We start from the raw sequence: 24,473 nt of genomic DNA on the forward strand, positions 1-24,473 counted from the left end.
CACCTGGAAAAGACTACCTGCTGACTCCCCCCCCAAAGTAGTTCAGTTTACAACACCACAGATTTTTATCAGTTCATTAAGAATTTGGACAGAAGCCAGGCTTTCATGCCATCCCATAGGCCTTCTAATGAATTACTGAAGTCTGGACCATAACATTTACCTCAAAAATGAACCTTTTTCCCGAGGATACAGTATTTGGAAGACACAAGACTACAGACTCCACGTAACTAAGAACCGTATGTTTATTTGCAAAAGAGACTTATTTTCTACATTGGAGGCCAACTTCTTGCACCTTCATTCTCTGTTAACACAGGGAAAGATCTCATTTACAGATCTTACCAACACTTGCTAAGCACAGATCACAGGTGCCTCCTAATTAAGCTGGCTATTTTCCAGTCACTGCTGCTGGTGAAACTGTGACCAAAGAGGGACCACAACATCCCAGGGCAAACTCAGTGATGAAACAGCCGAAGATTGGTGTGAATGAGAGTTATCCCCAGCTCATTGCAAGCTTCGATCACGACCTCGTCGGCAGCTGAGCCAGATGGGGCAGCAATGAACTGCACTCCGCTCTGAACAAAGACAGAGATAAGTGGAAGGATTAGAGGATGGAAAACCAAAATCACCCTGAAAAGGAGCTGGCAGCCCCAGCACTTCATCCACATCCCACAGTACTAAGCCTTGAACAAACAAAGGCTTCCATTGCCCAAAGACATTCACTTGAGTTCCTCATGTGAGTAGTCAGTTCTCTCCACAGCTCAGAAATAAGAGTAAAATGGTTCCTCTGGAAGCAATAGGCCTTGTCTTGATATTCTTAAAACAGTTTAATAAACTTTAATCCTCTATTCATCCCAAATGAACGAACTGAGCAATGGCTGGATAATTACTATCCGTGTGAGACCAGTAACCACGAGAAACATCCTTCCCAGGATGCGCTCTTTTAGCCAGCAGTACAGAGAAGAGACATTCCTCAGCAGTCCACACAAAATTAAAATGAAAAGCCTGGGCTGCGCAGACATTTCCTTGGAGTCACCCTGACATCCTGGCCCTGCCATGACCTTACCCGTTTAGCTCTGTCAACGTTATCCCTAAAAGGAAAGAATGCATCGGAGCTGAGGGAGACAGCAGTCAGCTTGGCAATCCACTGCTTCTTCTCCACTTCTGTTAATTGTGCAGGCACCTCTTCAAACAACGCCTGCCATTTCACCAGGTCTTCATCCTGTGAGAACAGAAAGAGCCAGCTCAGCCCCAAAGCACAGGCTCCTGGCAGTCCCTTGCCAGGAGCACATAAGGATGAGTGATGATGGCATCCCTCTGACACTCAGCTCAGCTGTAATTTCTGCTCCCATAGCTCTCTGCTGCTGGGAGCTTCATACTAGGGATTTTAAAATCCCAAGTGGTGGTGGGAACACGTTACCACCACCCGCTCTTTTTGCATCCTTTTAACTCCTTTCCTTCCTCTCCTCACCCCAGGGCTTGAGGGAATCCTTCCCCCCCAGCCTTTAGTTCCAAGGTGCTCTGCTTGGCTTGCCTGCAGTACACTGCTCAGTGTAAATGCCAGCACACACAAACAGGATCTCGTAGATGACTTAACACATGACAAACGCCAGCTTGGTTTATGATTCAACTTCTGAAACAGCAACTGCTCCAGTTCTTATCCCCTTAAACAAGCAACTGCTCACAGAGGTGATTCATGAGGTCCCCAATCCAGCTCTTGGTTTTCAATACTTAAAAGGACATACTGTTTTCTTGTCTCACTATTGCTTCTAACAGGGAGGTCAGAAGGATTCTGAGAATCCAAAATGCCACACAAGCAAATAGCACCATGCAGGAAGGGAAGGACAGCTGCCCTGATAGGGCAGTGAGAGTTTAAACATTAACTGGAGCTTTAACCCTTCCTCACTGCTGGAGGGAACTATCAGATGAAACCAACTCCACACCAAAGCGCAGGGCAGGTTCCAGCACCTGGAGTGGTGGGTGCAGTATCGGAGGTGCAAATCAGGATACTTTGCCACTGGGCCATTAAATGACCTTGGGGAAGTCACCGTCCTGGGCCCTGGCCACTCGATCCCCCAGCTCTTTGGGATCATCTGTTACTAACACTCCCACACAAAACTCAAGCCAGGCTTAAGTACCATGTAAAGACTTTTGTTTCACAGAAGCTGGACTCTCCAGGGAAATGTCTCAGCCAGCCCTTACCTCACCAATGGTCCCAGTGACATACTGATCAATGGCATTGGAGATCTCTGCTCTCTTCACACCCGCTTTGAATTTCATGGAGAGCACACGTGGGTGGTGCCGGAGCCACCAGTTGTTTGCCTTGTCACCAGCCAGACGAGTGCAGTGGATCCGGGACTGCTGGCCAGCTCCAATACCTATGACCTAAAGCATATAGATACGAAGCACAATCACACCTTGCTGCACAGAGATCACAATCAGAGCTGCAATCCAGCCAGGCAATTAGGAAAGACCTCCCACAAATTAGCTACTCCTCACTGAAGCAGATAAAGAGTGTAGATAATTAGCAAGGAAAACTTTGAAAATACCTGCATCCCCAGTCCTGTAAACTGGTTACAGGGTAAGCTCTCTGCCCTGCTAACTTCCATGGCTCTACTGAGCCAACAGTCACTCTGAAGACACTACGTTCTTTCCATCCCTCTAAATAAGATTAGATTAAGCAAATTAGATTGGAAATTAGCAAAAATTTCTTTACTGAAAGGGTTGTCAGGCATTGGAACAGGCTGCCCAGGCAAGTGGTTGAGTCACCATCCCTGGAGGTATTCAAAAAGCACGTAGACAAGGCACTTCAGGACATGGTTTAGCGGGCATGGTTGATTGGTTGGACTCAATGATCTTAAAGGTTTTTTCCAACCTAAATGCTTCTCTAACAACAGTCCTAGCCATCAGAGTCAAACTGTTAACCTCAGGAGAGTGATACAATTACAGCTTTTGTTTAAGGCAAAATTGTTGGTTGTAGAAACAAATGTGACTGCTAAGAGATGGTAGGCTGCCTACCTGTTCTTGAAAAGGGCACTTCAGTTAGAGGATTAAAGTCTGAGCCTGGGTCACCCAAACACCATCATCTTTCCTGGTGGGCCAGGCATACACAGCTTAAACAGATGAACTGTGATATGTAGCAGATTACAGGGCAGTCTGTCAAGGCTAATAAGAAAGTAAATCCACTGCTCAGTCAGGAAGGCTGCTCAGTAGGACCATTACGTCACATGAATTGTCAAGGCCCTGGAGCTACCAACACATTTCCTACTCTGCCATCTGCCAGAGAGTTCCGGATTTTTAAAATAGCTGCTGCTAACCTTACTTGATAGCACTTGTGCTTGATATCAAACAGACCTCATGCTTCCGGAAGCAAAATCCAAAAGGTGATCTTTTCCTCAAGAAAGCCACTATGAAAATATGGTATTTGCTCAGTTTCCATTTGCTTTTATCAGACCACTTTCTTTGGAGTTCTCATCAGACACATTCAACCTCTGTCAATTTTTTCAGGTACACTATAGATTAAAAAGTGTAGGGACTCTTTGGAGTCTGGTGGTCAGGTAACTCTGCAAGCCATTTGTCACAGTTCAATGCACAATACAAACCAGCTCTTGCACCCCGTCTGGGCTGGTGCAAATTCCCACTGGAGACAAAGGCAACTCTTAGGTGCTGACGCCACTGAAAACTGAATGTGGCTGGAGACATCTTGGTGACTGGACACTGGCAGAACAACCCCTGCATATACCATCTGCCTGCAGTCACAACTGGCAAATACAAAGGACTGAGCTGAGGTCTCTTGGGCTCCAGACTGTCTGCTGTCCCTCAGCTTTGCCTCTGCCATGACAGTATGCCAGGCACACAAAGGCCAGACCTAGCCACCATGGCTGTCAAACTTGGGCTGTTAACTTTTCGCTGCGGCTTTCAGAGCTGTGGGTCCTGCTTTCCAAAGAATGCTCCTGCCATTTCAAGCCAGAGATCTGACAGAAAACAAGTCTCTCTCCCATAATTTCCTCCTCCTCCGATGAAGCCACAGCTGAACTGTTCACCAAACTGTTCATGTGGGGGACTGCTCCAGGGACACTGTGTTGAGGCTAGCGGTTCTGGCCAATGCCTCAGAGTTTCCAGCTCAGACCAAAACAGATGGTAAAGCTGTAAGTGAAAGGCTGCCCTCAAAGGAATGAATCATTTGTCTTCTCATTCATCAAAACACAGTGACTTCACCTCTTACCAGAAGCATGAAACACGCTGCTGGAGACTATTCCCCCAAGGAGCAAATGAAAGACTTGGGCTGCTATCTAATATCATCTGCTCAGCTATAACTGAAGTCATCGGTGCTTAATAAATCCACAAGGATATCAGTATTATCATAAATACTAAATAGATGCAAAGTTTCTCATGGCTTAGTGACACCTTCCCCCTCCACAAAAACTCCTGATGTCCAACCTCCGCTCTCACACCCACCCTGTTTAACCTTGAAACTTGGAGGGGACCCTGCATCCCAAAGGAGCTCAGTGCCAGTTGCGCGTAGGTATATTGTCTCTTCCATAGAGGTTTTTCCTCTCTCTGGACAAAGAAGAGGGCTTAAAATAGTCATATACTGAACTTAACAGTGGGCCTAGCAAGCCAGGCTAGGCTGAGGCTGAAATTTTTAGCTGGGGGTGCAGATGGTGGAGTGTACTGGACAGGCTGCTGGTAGCGGGGGCCAAAATAACATGACACATTCCAAAGCTTCTAAAAAATGTGATGTCACATGCCAGAAGTGCAATGTCCTCTCTGCCCTTTCCCAGCCAGAATGGTGCCTCATCTTCATCACATAATTGCACTCCTGTGATAGAACCGGCTAGTCTGCTGCAACCCCTGGTCTTCAGCTGGCAAGGGCAACGGTACTGGAGAAAAGTGTTTGCAGGCCAAAGCAGCCCCAAACATACACAGCTCCTTCATGGGCACACATTAGAAATCAAGCTCTCCTACCTGTCAGCACCCAAATCGCCTTTCCCAAAAAGAGTGTTTTTCTTTCCTCTATGAGCTACTCAAAATATTTTACATTTTTTGTAACCTAAATTTTGTCAGAAGCTGCATAACTGAACCTTGGCTCGCGTTCAACAACTCCGAAATGGCAAGAACTTTGTACTTCAGTTAAACAAAGTGATGTGTCCTGTAAACTCTTCACAGACATCCCCAAATCTACAGAGATACTATCTGCAACCCATAAAACTGTTTTTATAATGGCTTAACGGGCAAGACAATACAAAAGCTGCATCTCTGTGCCTCCTTCTGATGAGCCCACATTGATCTAGAAGGAAGTTCACAGTTACAGCCTGGGAAGAACGTGCTGATCAGATGCACTTCACTGGAGAATGGTGATCCAGGGGAAGGAAAATCCTTTTTTGTAGAAAAATGTGTTTTGATGCAACACTGCTGGGGAAGACTTCTTCAGTCTAGCCTGGAATTTCTGGTCTAAAGAACAGAAATCCAAAGGTTGAGCTTCTACTTGATGCAAACTATAGACCTGTACCTGAATCTCTCTTCATACTGGCCTGTCTGAATATACCTATTCTCCACCTTTTTCACTTTGCGTGAAGTGAAAATCCTTCTTCCTACACCTCATCTCTCTCTTCCTCAAATGTTGGCTTTCTCCCATACAAAACCAGCTCAAAATCCTCCAAAGGAATCCTTCCCCCTCTATTTTCTGCCTATTTTCTACTCAAAAATTAAGTAAGTTTCTTTCAGAGTTTAATCTCCTGAGAATCGAATACTTAAGCAGTACTTAAGAGCCTAAGTGTGAGGCGTGAAAGGTGACAGTAATACAAGGTGAGTAGAAAAATCACTTAAAAAAACCAACCAAACTTGCGTGAAAATTGAGAACTACTTGAACGAAACACTTTAGCTCACAGGAGAGCCAAACATGCCCCATAGCTGGAATACTGTGCAAAAGCATGGAGTGGGCAAGATGGATAATGCCCAAAGGATCCTTGCAAAATGATCCAGATTGGCCTGGATTTACTCAGATTTACCCTGAATAATGAGTGAAAACAGAAATCCTAAATACAGTTGGAATTAGAAAAATCAAATAAAGGACTTCACAATTGGGAAGACAAACAATGAAGTAACTGACAAACTGCACCATTGGTGGAAAACAGCAAGGTAGATTAACAGGTTTGGTTTATCCTACTGTGCAGAGAATAAAGAAAGAGAATAATTTTTAATTGCCAATTTAAAACACGATGGTATCATTAAAGAAAGTGTAAATCAACGTTATAGACTGGCTTCGCTGTGCTGAAAGCAGACAAAACAAATGAAAGTGTTTATTGCAATTAGTGGCAGCTGGCTTCCTGCAAATTAAGTGACATTCAAGTCCATAAATGCTTCCTCCCACTCCATGCTTTCCTAGAACTTATTAACACAAGCACCAGGCCTTGCTGGTGTGGCCAATCCACTCACAAACCCAAAGAAGCCAAGCTGTCAAAAACATTCTGGATGTCTGATACCACAACAGTTTTGCTAGGCAACAGGGATGCTGTGAGGCTGAAGTAACCCTTGGAAAACTGAAAGCAATGGAACTGAAAGCAAGCTGGACTTCCCAGGCTTGGCTCATATAACCCAAAATGAGCCAAATCCTGGAAAAGCATTTTAAGTTTAATAGTGTGGAAGTTACCTTCCATCCCTGGTTCTTGATTTGTGCTATTTTTTTGTTTGCACCCAAATTTTCCTGTACACATCCGATGGTATGTCTCAGTAGGGGATATGACCAGTAGTTAGTTTGGCACAGCATCACCGAAAAGAACGCAAGCTAACCATTATCTTAGTAAGACTACTTTTCAGTGGACCTTCTTTCCCCACCTGTACATTAAGAACAATGGCCACAATACTTAACAGTCTCTTTAAAACCAGAAAGGAGCTCCTGTCTGAGCTCCTCCATCACTACCTATAACATGCCACACTGCTGTTTCTGCATTTGGACTGTGATGAGTCTCTTAAGGAAGATGTTAAGTTTTGATTTGAAGACCCCAACACAGATTCACCACCTCCTTGAGAAAGTGATGGTAATGAATGCTGACCCTTACTGTTAACAAAGTCACTTGTTTCTTAGTGCAATACACGGACCTCTGATCTTGGCCTTCGCTGTCACATACACGGCAAACCAAGCGAATGTACATTTGTATTTGATTAAAACATATGCCTGCAAATATGCAAAATATCACTGAAGTCCAGCTAGTTAAATCCCTGTCTGCCTACACTGCTTTTCACTCCTCCCTGATGCCTTCTTCCTTCCATATGGTACATGCATTACCACACACATTTCAGAAACATCTGCAGCACCACTTTAAGTCCAGACTTGCAAAAGCACTGGGGAAATTGCTACCGTAATAAGGGAAAAGGAGCAAAGATAGTGACACCTTTGTTCTGGGGCTACAAGAACTAACACTCTTGAGTACACAGAACCATTTAAATGCAAGAAAAAAACCCCCAAGCTGAATAAAAGAAAAATGCCAGATCTCCAGAGACATGTTTTCAAGAGCCATACAGCACATGACCTCAGAATGTACTGTGAGACAGTGCTGCAATGTTTTCAGGCTGTAACAACAATCTGACAAATGCATATGAGTACCAATGCAAAAAAGACACAGCACTGCAGTTCATTCAGTCCTCTGTACCTGTAGAGTATACTGTTTGGCCCATTTTGCTGATTTACGATGTACTAGAGTTCAAGAACATTCTTTGTCTTTTTCTTCTGTTTTGTTTTTTTTTTTTTTGTTTTGTTTTGTTTTTAAATAATCCTGGCCTATGGAAAAGTTACCATGGAGAGCAGAGAACCAGCTAAACAACAGCATTACAAGAAGGAGCTGCTGGGCAAAAATACCATTTTCAATACATTAACAACAACTTTTGGATAACTTATTCAAGCTGAACACCTAGTGATGACTTGTAAATAAGGGTTTGTTGGGGTTTTTTAAATTCAAGAATCATGTATCAACTACACATTTGATAATGTGCCTGTAAATCCCAACATCCATTATAAGCTTTTAAAGAAAAAAAAAAATCAGGCACAACAGAAGATTTCTAATGCCAAGAGGGGGGAAAAAAAGAAAGCACATCCCATCTTTCTTATTAAAAAAATGAAAATAAAACTAAGAACCATTTGGACAGTCAGAATCCAGCTGTGAAAACTACTGTCATTTCCTAAGGCTCTATACAGACTACAACATATGTACATGCCCTCAAAAAATGATAAAAAAAGGACAGAGTGGTTAGAAAGAAATTACTCTAGGCCAAACTTGCAGAAGCATACAAGAGCTTTTCTAACCCCATCATTGAAAGGGCCAGCCCTGTCATTACCACAAAAAAATTACACCGAGGTTTTGAAGCAGCCTTTTGAGAAACACAGACTTAGCTACTGTTCTGCATGGCACTGTGTCTAGGGCAGTTAATTTGTACCTGTTTAATAGCTTCCTGCATGCTGAATTATTATAAAACTCAGGCCTGACAAAAGCACTCTCTGACCAGCCTGGCTGTGAAAGCACGCTCCACAGAGCTGTCTGGTTTGGTTACCTGCCCATCCTTGGCGTAGCAAACCGAATTGGACTGGGTGTATTTGACAGCGATGCTGGCAACAATCAGGTCTCGGACAGCAGGCTCAGGCAGCTGAAACAAAATGCCATTGTCAATGGCCCATCCTAACAACCATGACTAGCCATCTGGCTAGTGATCTGCAAAGCCCCAAAACCATCGTGAGTACTGTATCATAAAAAGGCAAAACAAGGTAACTAAAAATACCCTGTTTTGTTCAATTATCAGCAAATTTTTTTTAGATTAAAAACAGTAAATGATTGATTTGGCAGCTAATCTCATCGCTGATAGGGATAAGACTCAATCTTACCAGGTCAAGAGGGGTCTCTCATTGGCTCTAAGCCCGCAAAGTCTTTTGTATTTGCTCACTGTCATCAGATGTGCTCATAGGCAAAAAGCTAAGCACACGCTTAAGTACCCACAGGACCACAACAATAATAGCAGCTCCCAATATCTGCATTCAGTATTATTTTTAAGTCCATTCCATTACTAATTTATTAAAATTTTTATTACCTCAATGTCTGAACTTGCTTCTAAGCCCATGACTAAACACGTGCTCATTAACATCTGTTTTTTAATGAGAACAAGATCAGAGACAAAGAAATAACTGATAACTTTCTGATGATGTGAACTCTAAGTGATGAGCAATACCAGTAGGGCCAGAGTTTATACAACACACTGTACACAGAAGGGAGAAGTAAACAGTGAGTCAGAATGAGATCACAATGGATCCTTAGCACATGGCTGTCTTGCCATAAGACATTATACATGGTAGCTTCTTATTTCTAAGAAATACAAATATTTTAGTAGTCAGAGATAAGGGGCAAGGTCCAGCTCCTCTCATTTTTGCAAGGAATCAAAACAAAGGAAACTACCCTGATCTACTCAAGTATATTTGGTCCAGAAAGTTTCTTGCATTGTTTTGTTAAAAGACAGTTAAATCGCATTATAATATTTTAAGAGCTCTTAAAATAGAGCAGCGATGACTTCCTTGATGAAAGCACACCAGTTCATTCCACCAGTCTTTAAGCTCATTTATCTTCTGACACTTACGTTTTTATTCTTTGTAACAATGTTCTTGAACAATGACCGGTCGATGACTGCATTGTTCCTCTTCTGCATGAGATGCAATCCATAGAGGGTTCGAATCTCACTGTCATCTGGCTCATAACGGGGATCCATCTAAAAGCCAAAGGATAGGCCAATAAAACACTTTTAAAGCAATTCAAAGCCAACATCCAGTAATAGCTTAGGCTAAAACACATTATCTAAAGAATCCAAGAGAAGTCAACTGTTTAAGGAAAGCAATGTCAAATCATCAGAAGTAATTAGAATTAACTGGAGCAGAAAGGTCTCAACAGCACGAAGTGACATTTACAGGGTGAAGAGAGGTAATGCAGTATAGGTGTTTATATACAAATGTCCATGTTGCAAGCCACAAAAATCTACAAAGCCTTTCACAGAAAGGGTAAAACATCCACACAACAAAGAGTCTTCCAGAGGAAGGTTGAAATGTTTTGAGTTGCTTCATACATGCCTCAAGGTACAACTTCCAACATTCTTCGACATTAAAGGAAACAGTGAATGTGATTATTTCCAGAGATGCACTCTGTTGGAGCACATTCCCAAATAAGCATGCAGCACAATTAATTTACACCAGAGTAAGGGTTAAAGTTAAATGGAACTGTTAAACTGCATTCAGGTCTCTCCATGCATGGGCTTATTTAGAATTTTGGTAGCCCCAGTGCAGGTTATTGGGACATGAAGTAAAACAGATTAAGGCTACCAGCTCTAAATAGGAGTGTGCACATGCTTTATGTGTTTTCCCCAATCCATTTCAAAGTGTTCAAAGCAACTTTCCTTAGCATCCCTCTGCAGACAGGCCTTGAAGATACAGGCTTAACCAATATGACCTCATCCTTGCAAAGCTAACTGAATGCAGGAGGTAATCAGCTGCCGACATTATCTGCAATTTCATTCCTTCTTGCCTGAAGCTCCTAAGCCATCTTCTACAACCCCCCTTAGTAGTAACACTACAATTGCAACTTCAGCTAAGCCTTGGATTTTCTTTTTGTAATGTTATAGTAAAGTTCTCTGCCCATTTGTCTCTCCAAGTCAGGCAGAAATAGGACCTGTTTGGCTGCTCTGACAGCGTTATGTAATCCCTTAGTCATGTTCACCAAAACTGGATGATTCTGAAGTCCCAACAATGACTACGGGAACTAGGAAGGCAACCTGATGCTGACTTGACCACACTATATTAATATTCCTTGACAAGCATCCTGGTTGCAGTATGTAAAAGGTGCATCATTCCAGGTCCATATTCTGCCAGCGCTGCTCTGTTCACCACTGACTGTACTGAAGACTGCTCTACAAATACCACATACCCAGACAAGGCTTCCCCCAGTGATATACTACACATGCTTCTCACTGCCAAGACTCACAACATCACTGAGGAACTATATCTTAAGATATAAAGAATTCAGGGAGGAAACAAATTCAGCAAAAGCGAGAGGAAAGCTGGCAAAGAGTGGAAAGAGAGCACAGAAGTTCTGTTTCTTTGAAGTACTCTTGCTGGTCCATAGATCCAATTACTTTAAACCTACATCACTTTAAAAGCCAAGGAAGGCATTATGAAAATACTCTGCTCTAGGACTATAGGCTAAACATGACCACAACACTGCTGGTGGAATTCCAGCTCATACAGGTATCCCCAAAGACCCAGAGGAAACACTTCCATGCACTGCAGGGGTACCTGGATCAGTCCCCCAGCTATTTGGACACTAACATCTGTGAAAAGCAGGTACAGTAAGAGCAGCAGAGGGTTATAGAGGAGCAGAAGTACAAACCTGGAGGACACAGTAACCACCATTCTTCTTTTTGGCAAGTATTTTGAGAGCTTCCTCCTCATAGCCAGGGGCTACCACACCATCAGATACCTGCAACGCACACAGATTTCAGCTTATACACACACAAAAAAAATGGGGCTAACACTGAATGCTCCACCTGCCATTTCCAGAAAGGCAATGAAGGCACACCTCTTGGGGTCCATACGTACCATACAATACCAAAGGTACTATTACAATATTGGTTTCAGTCCTGGAAACAGGAAACAGCAGAGTGCTATAAGCTCTTGGCAGGAGTTAGTAAAAAAATACCCCACCATCACTTTAAGCAGAATGGAACTAATAACCAATATCTGCCTCCAGGGGGAAATGGCTCATGCACGACATCCCTAACAGTAAACATGGCTTAAAAAAGATAAGTCTTTATTTAAACAGTGACACTCTGGATGAGACAAAAATATTGGCAAAAGAGCTGTTAACAGCATTGAAACTGAGAGGAGTTTACATTCATCAGTGCCATGATGTGATATGCACCTTTCACATTCTTGTCCCACAGTGTGGGTGGGGGTTTTTTGTTTTTAAGTAATAGTATACTAAATGTCATCCTCACAAACCAGTCAATCGTGCTCTTTCATCTGTTTGAAAAGAAGTCCCCAACGTACAACACAGCCCTTTGCATTGTGCCTTCCCCCTCTCAAAAAAATTGTAAGCAACATGTAACAGGATGAATGTGTTTAGCAAAGCATTAATTCCCAGTTGTTTAACTCTGTATTGGAAATAGTGACTTGTGCAATGCAGTCAGCTATGCAGTTAACAATGAATCCAGCAAAATAAAAAGTGCAGCCCGGAAAGTGGCTGAGCCTACACACAACTTGTATAAACTGGCACGTAGCAATCTATATCCACATGCCTGCTTTGGGCAAGAGGCTGGCCATCAGCTCTCTGGTCCTCTATTGTTCCAATCACAGCCGTTCAACCAGATACTTATGACAGTGTAATCAGGGCTCATTTCCAGAGGCCTACTTGGAGGCAGTGGTTTGCAATCATCTCTTGGAAAGCAGCATTTCAAGCACTGCTATTTCACAGGCTCTCGCACACAGCCAGGTTTTAACTGGTAGGAAGAAAAATGGATCAAAAGATAGGTGTAAGTTCTGCATTCCAGATACCAAATTACGCAAATGTACCAACAAATAGTCTTCAGTAAAATGGGTCAAATTCAAAACAGAATGGCTGTTACAAACCAATGACTCCATCTAGTGTGATTCTCCTTTCTACACTTGAATGATCTGCTGCTGTTTAACTAACCTCTCTGGAAATAATCTTGGCAGTAGCCACATCACAGGTATCAGACAGGGCAATGAAGTCACCAAAAGAAGACATCCGATCAGCACCTGCAAAATCATATTTTTAGTGACTCAAACTATAGCATAATGCAAAGAAAATTCTTTGCTCCTACAATCTAGTCAATTTCCATGAGAGCTAGTAATTTAATCCCACAGCAAAAAAAAATAAAGGCCATATAGAAGCTTCAAGGATAAAAAATCCTACCTCAGACAAATGCACCTTTAAATATTCCCATAGTTCAGATACTCTTCCCTCTTCACTGGATTTGTCAAACCTCTAACTCTGTAATGACTACCTCCATTCACGCAAGCAGCTCTGCTGTAGTCATGGTGGCAAGAGAACAAGGAGAGGTAAGGATCATATAGAAAGATTTTAGATGGGAGACAGTTGGAAAAAGAGGAAAGCTTTTAGATGCCTATACTCCCATCTGGCTTTTCCTGCAAGAAACCAGACCCAGAAATGTAGCTAAAAGCAGTTTTAAATTTTTTTTTTTTAAAAATAAATATTTTCTATATTTAATGTCATAACTAAGGTGAATTCAGCTCCCATCACAGATACTCTACTACTTAGCAAGGTCAAGTCTTTCCTCCCTGCCATTCTAAAGGTTTATTTTTCTACCAGTCATGCAATGGTTTTCTGAGGGCAGTGTTCAAAAGTGGTCTTTAAAAGTAGTGAAAAATGAATCCAAGCCAATGTGCCTCTTATCAAATAAGTTTGCTTTGTTTTCTATAATCTGTCCAGATTTTCTACAAATGCTGTGGAAACTGAGAGAATTAGCAAAGTATCTCAGCCAAGCAGAGGAAGCTATTTTTATTTACTTATTTTTAGCTTTTTTGGTGAGCTCTGCAGTACAAAAGCATTAAAAAACCATCCACCAAATACCAGGCAGAAACATTTCTACTCAAGTTAAGTATTCCTGAGCACCCCATCTACAGTGGAAGGCTGAGTGTGCTACCAGCATAGCTGTTTATCCAGATCCTTTAGCCAAAACCCCACAAATTTATGTGTGTATATACACATTTAAATGGGAAAAAAAAAAATCTCTACAGGTCTTCTATATACAACAAGGCACAGAATCCAAAATGGTTTTAGCCTCTTTGAAACAATATACAAGGTCTGCTCATGTGGAGAGTAATTTCTGATAGGCAGTTCATTTAGTCAGTCAGTCAGATCCTTATGGAGAAAAACCCTACAGAGAAGGAGTACAGTGCAACAGGAAGAGCCTGTGAAGTGCTAAACATGCTGCTCAGGTGCTGAAAATTAAGCTTAGCTCTTGGGACATGCTATTTTATTCCTGGGCTTCTCACCTCTGCTTCGTGCATAGGCAGATGCTAAGGGAGTTAAGGTCTTGTGGAAGTCATGCACCATGCAGACTTGTGCCTCCTCTTCGCTGAGAGGTATTCCAACAGCAGCACCTAGTGGGAAATACAAGCCAGGGCACTCAAACCAGAACCTCTCACTGGTCCCTGCCCCTGGGACCTCCCCAAACTGCCAGGGTAAGGGACACAGATACACCACTGGCAGGGCCTGCCAAAAGTCATAATCTGTTCCAAGAGAAAAGGCAAGGCAACAAGGAGCCACCCACCTGCAGGACTGACATGTTTGAAGGAGGCTGCAGCAGGAATGCCTAATGCCTGCTTGAGTTCCTTCACCAGCTGCCAGGCATTGAGAGCATCACACAGGTTGATGAACCCTGGAGAGCCATTCACCACTGCAAACAGAGCAGACAAATAGACACATTAAAGTGGGCAGACCCCTCCCCCCAGAGTCTGGAGAGCAAACAGAAGAGATTTCTTCCACCAAGAATTGAAATCACTACAAGTTGTTCTTGTTGAATGACCCTGGCTCCTCAGCAACTGTTTAAGTGCCCTGAACAGCTTCAGTGACTTGTGAGGAATGCCCAGGCTTGAGACTTGAGAGATGCAAATACAATTTTCTTCCCTACCAGAAGCTGCTGATATGACCTTGGAGCAAGACGCACGCTGACTCTGTGTACCTCCCCTCTTGTGAAAGGGGAACAAAAGAAAGAACTTTCCCCCTTATGTTCTTTGAGTTCAACTGGCAGCCATTTGGAACAAGAGCCATCTCTTTCTGAGGGAGCCTGCCAGAGCTTGATTTTGACCAAGGTGCATAGGCAGAGCTGTCAGGGAAGAACACAAAAAGCACATCCCCTGCTCCCTAGCAGGTAGATTTCTTTACAAATTTTGTAAGTAAATTTCATATAGTGACTATGGCTCTGATTCAACAAAGTACTCCGGCACTAGCCAAACTTCAAGCACATGTTGTCTCTAACTGATGTCAACAGAACCACTCACAGCCACAAAATTTAGGGCAAGTTTTTATTAAAATGCATAACCTGGTCCTGTCATCAGAAATCCATGCCAAGAGTAAAGGCCATTTAAAAGTCTGCTCTCAAAACCTTTTGCTCTGGCTCTGCAAAAACTGCTTGTACTGACACGGCAGGACTGTGAGCATTTCAGGAGATGGGAGGAAAAGATCATTTTGGCAACAGTCCATGGCCAGGACAAGTGAATACAGTGTTGTTCTGCTGCCATACTGGGAGGCAGACTTGCAAGCAAATCAATTTCCAGTGCAGGAACAGAAAAAGCTTCCTAAGAGGTCCCAGAGCTGAAATCAGGAAATGCTGCAACATAAAGCTTCACTGTCTACTCAACAGGACAATGCCTGCACACAAGGCAGAGCTGGTTTTCACCAACATTGAAAGCAAATCTCAAGAACAAAAGTAGGCAGACTTCCTCTCCAAAACAGGGGTCTCCCTCCCTGTAACAATGCTGTGATGAGTGGCAAACCCTGTAAAATGGCAGACACACATCAGACCTGTCCCAAACTCTTGCAAGTGAGACCAGTATCCCTTCCCTCTGCCACCATTAGCAGAAGCAGCATTCTAAAAAACTAAGGTAATAAACCTCTCCACATAACCATCAATAAAAAAAGAACAAAACCCATTCAAACCTAGAGAAGAACAGCTTGGTTTCTAGACAGGGTAAATGGTATCTTCCCAATCTTTTTTGTATCACTAAATAAGGAAAATGGGAAGTAGCAAAGCATCTGAAATGGATGACGAGGTTTTCCTTTGCAAAATCTGGATCCAATGTAAAGCAGAAGGTGCACCATGTAAATCTGCTCCAAGTGTCTTCAGTGTGGACACACAGTCCTACACCAACAGAGAATGTGGAGCTACAGTAAGTCTTGTGGGGGTCAGGAGACAAGCTTTTGTCTCGCACAGCTCAACCTTTTAATCACAAAGCTAGTGCCACCCAGTAATAAAGCAGTTGTTAAGGCACTGCTGGCCGTCCCTTGGACTAAGGTACAAGATGGTATTTCAGTTTTAAAGACAACCAGCAGACATGTCCAACCACCTCGTTTCCTAGCTATCCCAGAGCTCCCTTCTGGCCAACATGGCCTAGGCCTCACCTGTCAGGGGAAGTTTGGATCTCATCGTGTAGAGCTGTGCAGGACTCTGGTGAGGATTCATGCCGTACCTCAGGGGCAGCTGGGACACGCCCTTGCTGTACTCTTTCCTAAAGTAGTCAGAGATGGCTGCATCATACTGGGCAGTGTGGGTGAAAGCCTGGAGACAGAATGAGGAACATCTGTCAACTTACAAACATCAACTTACAAAGGATTTGGTGTTTAAAGAAGTGAATGAATGAACGGCAAACGAGTCTAGCCTAGCCCTTCACAGCAAGAAAACACGACCAACCTTCAGTGCAAGGTGACGCCTGGTTTCCATGGAAGTGTCTTTGTCCCTTGATGTTGCCATCTCTTTAGCTACTGCAGAGTAGTCTGCAGGGTCACACACAACTGTCACACGAGCATGGTTCTTAGCAGCCGCCCGCAGCAAGGCAACTCCTCCTGCAAGGACATAATCAAGATCCACATTTGAAGCCAAGATGGGACATGCACCAATCAATCATTCGTGCCAGATGAACGTGCCCCCCTCTCTCCAGCAAGAAGGGACTTGTAAGAGTACTCTTCAAAACGCACAAGGCTGGTGAGTTTGACTCAATCCACTGGTGAGGGTGCACATTCATTGGCCTTTGCGGATAGGGGCAGAGCTGCAGGGGCAAGAAGACAGGTCATGCATAGGTTGTGATGAGCAACTGGGGCAAGAATGCCTTCAAGCAGCACAGCCACATCCTGAAAAGGATGACTGTCTCCACATACCATTTAAGCACCATCTTCTGCAACAGTGGGCTGGGAAGGGGTCTACTGAAAGATTTACTTCTACACTGCCAAGCAACTGAGGTTCCCAAATCTCTCTGCAAGTATTAATGAATCCTGTCCAGGTCCTCTGTGTAAGGTAAAATGCCACACTTCTCCCTTAAATCTGACTCTGCACAGCTATTACAACACTTTAAATCATACAAGATACTATGCTGTTGGAAAGAAGTAGAGGCTGGCACTGCTACATGCAGAGTGAGAACTACTCCATAAAACATTTATTAGAGAGCTCTGCTGGGCATCATTTGGACTAAACTACTGCAAGAAAATTCAATCCCAATCCAACCTCATGGCACAAAACTGTGCCTGTACTGTTCACAAGCTGCCAAGCAGAGATGCTGCAGTGAAGGAACGGCAAGCCTTTTGGGGTTAATAATTAGCAGGAAGAGCAAAACTGCTGATGATACAGGCGTCCATGCTTCCAAACTCAGGTACTAACTAACTCTCCCACAGATGCCGATCAACCCCTTCCTTGTAATGGCTTCCTGCAGCGAAGTTTTCAGCAATCCCCAGAGCACTTTCAGCAGTTAGCTTTTTCTCTCCAAAGCGCATGGTTTTTATTTTTATTACACAGCCAGAGGCTGCAAAAGAGGTTTAATCTGCTCTCTGTGTTTCAGTAGAAAGCATGCTCCACCTGGCCTTTCCTAGCACAGCCTTCTACAGTACATCAGGCTTCTTACTTTGGGCAGCGCATGACTTGCCCACCTATGCAGCATGGCTTGCCAGCCTGTTACAACAGCTGCCTGCCATTTTAATTGTAGGTCTGCTTAAAAGCAATTAAGTTTACCCAACTATGCTTTCATTCTGCTCCTTGCAACTCTTGCACTCTTTAGCGGACTTCCTTTATGGGTGCGCAAGGCCACCAAACAGAAAAGACCACTTAGAGACCAGAACCATTCTGCCGGGAGAATAGATTTGCTCTCCCTTTAACTTACCAATATCAATCTTTTCCACTGCCTCTTGTACAGTTACATCCGGAGAAGATACGGTCTTCACAAAGGGGTAGAGGTTACAGACTACAACTCTGAGAATTGAGGGGAAAAGCAGGTTACTCAATGAGAAATAAAAAGGCCAGACTCAGCTTGGAATGCACAAGATACCACCAGTGTTTTTACGGTCTTGTCTCTCAGATCAGGGACCAACATAAAATTCTGTAGACAAGGCTTCTTTCTCCAAAAGACTTAAGAGATGGTGGTGTTCAGTCAAAGGCCAAGTGATGGTATAATGCATTATTTAACCGAACTCTGTGCATTAAACAATGTTACAGCAGAGAGAAGCACAATTTACAGAAGTTAGTTTAAAGGAAGTGTTTCTTTAAATACACGGGCCTGTATTTAAATTTTAGTGATTTTGGTGCACAACTTGAGCCATTTCAAAGGACTTCTAAGTGGGCTCTCAGCAGTACTGAAGATAGGCATCCACCAACTTCTGTAAGAGTAAACACCCAGGGCAAGGTCCATTGCAAACAAAGTACAATTAATCTAATTTTCCACAACTTTTCCAAGAGCAGAAAATGACCTACATATCACCTTCTGGACTTTTAAAATACCAACAGCATATGAAACATGAGTGCACAGTCTGGATCTCATAAAGCCTCTGTAGCACATGAAAGCAGGGGGGAGAAATTACCTTCCCCTCTCAAAGTAAGACTGGACTGTACCAGAATTAGTTTTTTGACCTGATCTGGAAGCAGCCACAGCCTATAATCCAGAAAGCATGAAGTAATAACTTGCCCTGTCCCATCCTACCAGTGCAACATGAACTGTAGTGAAAGGAGGTATGTGTTTTGACCTTCACAAACACTGTTTTTAATCCAAGAGAATTCATTTACTCCCTTGGTCTGAATAGATGAAGGTATCAAACTCCAATGCACACCCAATATTGGCAGTGAATTGCTGTGATGCATACACGTGTCCAACTTTTAATATTCCTTTGTTTCCATACTGTGTGATGAACTCAAGTGGAAGGGATGATCAGCTTCCAGTTTGGTTTTCAGAACCCCCTATGTGTCTAGATTTCCTACAATGTCTTTTATTGTCTGTTCTATTTCTAATACCCCTTCCTCCTCAATCCATTCATGCTTCTGACCTGTTGCAAACCATCAGGAATCTGTGGACTTTAACATTGCTAATGCTTTTATCTGTGTAAACCAAGATAATCGGTATCAAGGTTTCCTACCTTGACTTGGGTATGTAAATTTTATGCAACTACACAAAGACACTCCTGCTGAGGATCAGCTCCTTCTGCTTTATGTAAGACAACCCAAATCCAAATTATTACTCTGGATGCAAGTGCACTATAAGTCACTGATGTAAAGGCATGTTACACCCTTGCAATTCAGCAGAGCCTGCAGCATACTCTGAAGAGCCACCACTGCTGAGCCATCTATGAAGATTCCTGTGGGTTTAAATTTCAGGTTTTCAAATTCAGCCTGGGAATCCATCCATCCTAGGCACATCATTTTTTAAAAGTATTTTAAAAGCTAAGATGCATTCTGGCCCAATCACCACTGTCAAACTACACCTTTCACCGTGGCTACACCTACAATTTTCTATGTTCAATTCAGCCATTCGTTTCTAAACCAGGAGCTACCCACTGACATAGAATCGGTTACTCACAATCACTAGTTAGACGCTAAAACCAGTTAGTTAATCATAGTTCCAAACTGCCCTGTGAAAGTGTACTGAGTAAATACATTCTAACAAAAAAAGAAAAAAAAATCCTTGGTACGTTAGTGCACAAACTGTGTTACTTCAATTTCTGGCTGCAGCTCACTTGCTCTCGTGATGGCTCTCAAAGTAAGCTTTCTGACTGTTATCTGTGTGTTTTCTGTCTGTACAAATGATGTGTGTTCCTGACCTGCTTTTCACATCTACTCTTTATTTATGTGTTGAAACTCAGTAAACATGATGCAAATATCAAAGGGTATATTTACTAAGCAAGTATTTCAAAATCAGGAATTATCATCTGATCAGACACCCAGAGCCAAGCTGAGGGCAGATGCACCAGCTTCTAAAGCACTGAATTCAACTCGGCAAGAAGTGTAATGTGGTCCAACACTGACTAAATGTAAACTGTCAAAATACCCAGATAACCAGAAGAAATTAAAACCTCTGTCTGTGCCCTGTGGAAACTACAGTGTAACTTTGTCTTAGTTTTCTCCTACTACAAGTTATGAACATGCATCTGTAGAAAACCCTATTTTTAAAAACATAGTATCTCCTGAAAGGCAAAAAGAAGATGATTGCAGATCTTCTGTTGAGCAATGTTACAACCCCTACTGCTCCCATTCACTGGTGTTGACTGGTCTCCAATGTTCATTTTGATTACTGATGAATTGCACCATGTCCCCAACATTTACCTCACAAGGCTGAAATCTTGTTTGTTCATATCAGCATTATCTTCTGGAATATTGCGAGCCAAGATGCCTAGTTACAAAAAACAGTACATCTTTATTAAAAAAGAATTAAATCACCAACATTTTTTTTTAATTCAATATCTTCCTTCAGATTGTGCTCTTCCTCAGAGACTTTCTATCACAAACTTTCTGATTCTAGTTCAGACAACAGTACTCAGCTCCAACGCCTCTCCTTTTACTCCATTTCACTGACTCTTTGGCTGTTCAAATTCCATACTAACAGGTTTATTTTTCCCCAATGCTAAATCCTACAGCATTCCAAGTGCTGAACAGCAACTTCAAAAATGTACTTTATAAGCATTCAGCTGCTAAAACACCAAAACTGTCATTATGGAGCTCATGGAGAGGAAAAGGACACCTACTGCCCATCAGCCAACAACACACAAAGCCTATGAAACAACAGAAGCAAGAGAGGCTGTGCCTGTAGCTGACCAGCATAGGTGGCTGGCTTGGGTCGAGGAACTTGGAGAAACACACAAGCAACTGGCTGGCACAGAGTAAGCAACAGCACAATCCTGGGTTCAAGGTTGTCAGGAGACTGACTCCAGCCCTCAGGTATGATGGGCAACACGTTCCATTTGAGGGATCTCAAGCACAGTAGAAGGAGATGAAAAAGCAGATGGGTTAATGTGCAGATTGACCAATTATCAGACATCTTCCTTGCTGAAGAGGAGCCAAGGAATATCGGAGCATGCGGAAATCACCCACTGAAGACTGTGCTGTCAAGTTCCTTATGCTGCACACCAGATTCATCCACAAGTTAAATTCAGTGGAGCTCTCTGCCTGAACAGGTCTGAAATTGACTCTGCAAAGGCATTTACAGAGAAGCCCTGACACTTGCAGCCCTGGGGAAGAAAAGCTCTGCTAACTGCATAGATGCCAGTGTAGCAACAGAGGAAGTAATGCAGCCACCGAGCACCACTTCTCCACCCTGTGCTTTTCACCTCTCCTGCTGCTAGAGCAAATCTGTTCTCATTACTCAGTTCTTCCACACAACCCTTAAAAAAGACATCTGTCAACCCGTTCTTCCCACCCTCACTGCCCATGGATTTCTGTTTTAGACTGAAAATATATTAACAGAAACATACCAGCATGGACTGCAGGATGAAGGGTTTTCACACGTCCACCTAACATCTCAGGAAATCCTGTCAGGTCCGAAACATCTCTGCTCAATGAGAAAAGCACAGCATGACAATAGATGTACCATACTAACTTTATCTCTAGGTTGAATGTTTATTATTTCCATCAGGGTAGTAATTAAGATCTACTGGCAATGCTAGTTTTACTGGAAGACTTGAACTCTAGGAGTTTTGAAGGCAGAAAGGGGTGGGGGAATTAAACTTAGCTTTCTTTTGATCCATCTGTTAAAAAAAAATCACCACCCTTCCTTCAATGACAGGAGGAGTGTAGAGGGAAAACACATGTATGATTGCTCCAAACTTCAGTATCTTGTATCTCAGTAAGAACACAACATATGGAAGGTGTATTACTAAACTGCTAGGAAAAACCTACGCTGAGTGACAGACTAGGATACATCCTTCTTGCGGAAGGCTGGGAAGTAGTTCTGAAATGGGGCATTCTACATTAAGACAGATCTGACTGTTTTTATTATGGTTGGCATCTGTCAACTAGTTAGCAAAATGCTGCTAGGTACAGAAGGATTAGTAGAAACAGCCAAAACATTGGTTTAATTAACGCTCCCTCACTCTTCACAAGATGTTGATCTAAATCTTAAGCAAAAGCTGCATCTGACAGAAAACAGAAAGGACACTGCTTTCTAATACGTGACCCAAACCTAAAAAATGTATAAATTTCGCTACAAAACCCTCCTATGCCAAAGGGGCAATAACTGCTTTTTCCATGAATGGAAATAAAGTTCATGGGTCACACTCAACTAAGCAGTACGGTTGTTTTTTGAATACACCGAAATAACCAAGATAAGCAAATCTCAAGTCAACATGGTTTACAGAGAGAATGGAAGACCATGCTCAGAAGAAGCAATACCTCAGTACCTCTTCCCATCTTAGCCAAAACACTAACTGACGTTTTACCACTCCCTGTGACTGTTTGTGATGGTAAAGGAACAATAAATTGGAGATAGAAGGGGAAACACGACTATCCTTTGCTTCAGGCTTCACTGATAGTACAGCCAAGCAAAGAAGTTTGAGAGACATGGCCAAATGCTGGATAACAGCAAGGACAGGGAGCTCTGGAGGTAGCATATATTCATACTGATGTGTCCCAGTGGCTTACCATTGCATTCACTGGAAGCAAAAAAGAGTCACAGTCACCTGTCCTGCCAAATAATTGACAGATTTTTCATCACTGTACTGGAAACAATTTTTATTTGGCCAAAGTTGTTTTTTTAACCACAGGATGGAAGAAACCAAAACAAATTTCCCCAGAATCATGGGCCAAAACAGCCGGTGACAGTACATGCCCCTTCTCAAACAGCGGATGCACAAGACGTAAAGGCTCTGTCTGAAAAAGTTGACCATCATGCTGGGAAAATTACTTGTGATAAATGATCTCCAGTGAGCTTCAACATATTCCTGACACATGTCAGTCCTGTCCCAGGACCAGACAAAGATCAGCTTTCACCTGGCTGTGAAGAGCAGCACTAGGGTCAGATTAGGAATTTCAAGACAACTGACTGTCTCATGGGAAAAAAGCTGGCTCAAGGCAGACAAGGCATCATCTCCAACACAATGCTCCTGACATCCCTCTGTGTGCTGACCTGCACAGTAACGCTCTTTGACCTCAGTCAACCAATTCCAGGCCAAGAAAGTTCTGAGGCTTCCTTTGGAGCAGGGGTTTTTTTGGAAGGGAAGACTGGCTTTCAGACCAATTTTCAGTAATTTTTGCTGACAAATGGAGAAAACAATTTAAACCTCAGGACCCAAATGAGCATTTTTGGTGGAGATGTGCAAGAAAGGGTCAGTACCTGACAGGCAAGCCAGCATCTCTCAGGGATTTGGCTGTTCCTCCAGAGGCAATTAAACCCAGGCCAAGAGCATTCAGACTCTTTGCAAATTCCACCAGGCTGGTCTTGTCAGAGACGCTGAGTAAAGCTAACAGGTGGGAAAAGCACAAATATTTTGCTTTTGAAAGTGGAACAGAGAAAGAAGACAACGGGATTAAGAGTTGGAAGCCTTTGTAAATTCTCTAATTTATGAATCTTCTCTGATGTGAGGTGACTGGGGAGGGAGGAGCTGACCACCAGTGCCTCACGCTTCTCCACCTCCACAACGGAGAAGCCCCCCCCCCTCCCCGGCGGGAGGAGGCAGCACTGCCCCTTTCGTACCCCTGTCTGAGGGCTCCAAACACGGGACATCCTCTCACCGCCGTTCCCACTCCTCTTCCCCCCACTCTGGAGCTCAAACCCCTCTTTCACGCAGCGGCGGCCAGCTCGGATCGAAGCCAAGGTATAACCAGCCCGGAGGGAAAGCAGCGCCTCCCCCACCCGCCTCAGGCACGGGAACTACCCGGTTGGAAGCGGCGGCCCCGCTCCGAGACGATCGGCACCCGGCCGCTCCTCGCTTTCCGGGGCCGCCCTATTTAGCTGAACCCGGCAGCTAGGAAATACCCCTCGGCCCGGCGGCTCCGGCCCACCCGCCTCGACGGCTATTTCAGGGCCCGGCAGGAGGGCAGCCCGCCTCCACTCCCCCCACCTCAGCCCACCCCGGCGGCTCCAACGGCCGCGACCTGTCGTCGCTGCTGCTGCTGCTGCTGCCGCCACCGCCACCACCACCACAGCGGGCGGGCGGTCGCAGCCCACCCCGGACTGCCGGGGCCTCTCCGCCCCCGCGTTACCGAGCTGCTGCCGGGCGGCCATGGCGCCGTCGGTGGGTGCGCGTTGGTGGCGGCGAGGCGACAAGAGGGCGGGCGGGAAAGGAGCGAGCAGCGGCGGCCCGGTGGGATTTGGGCGCCCGCTGCACGGGGCGGGAACCTGAGGGGCCGGCCCGGACGGGGCGGGGAGAGGAGAGGAGAGGAGAGGAGGGGAGGGGAGGTGGCGGGGTGATAACGCGGGTGTGCAAGGCACATGTGTGTGTGTGGGG

General features: G+C 43.9%; 1 protein-coding gene across 1 annotated transcript; it reads right to left on the reverse strand.

Annotated features, from left to right (window-relative positions):
* Positions 1 to 224: 224 nt before the first annotated feature.
* Positions 225 to 24,325, reverse strand: ATIC (5-aminoimidazole-4-carboxamide ribonucleotide formyltransferase/IMP cyclohydrolase). Its single transcript, XM_049802262.1, has 16 exons — positions 24,229 to 24,325; positions 23,360 to 23,486; positions 21,504 to 21,580; positions 20,359 to 20,425; positions 17,933 to 18,021; positions 16,477 to 16,628; positions 16,188 to 16,344; positions 14,338 to 14,463; positions 14,060 to 14,167; positions 12,714 to 12,799; positions 11,412 to 11,501; positions 9,616 to 9,744; positions 8,545 to 8,637; positions 2,200 to 2,382; positions 1,064 to 1,219; positions 225 to 572 (listed from the first exon to the last, which is right to left on the reverse strand). The coding sequence occupies exons 1-16, from the start codon at positions 24,248 to 24,250 to the stop codon at positions 453 to 455; spliced, it is 1,782 nt and encodes a 593-aa protein (XP_049658219.1). The 5' UTR covers positions 24,251 to 24,325; the 3' UTR covers positions 225 to 452.
* Positions 24,326 to 24,473: the final 148 nt, after the last annotated feature.

Source organism: Accipiter gentilis, chromosome 1 (genome assembly GCF_929443795.1).
Source record: "Accipiter gentilis chromosome 1, bAccGen1.1, whole genome shotgun sequence".
Taxonomy (NCBI): Eukaryota; Metazoa; Chordata; class Aves; order Accipitriformes; family Accipitridae; genus Astur; species Astur gentilis.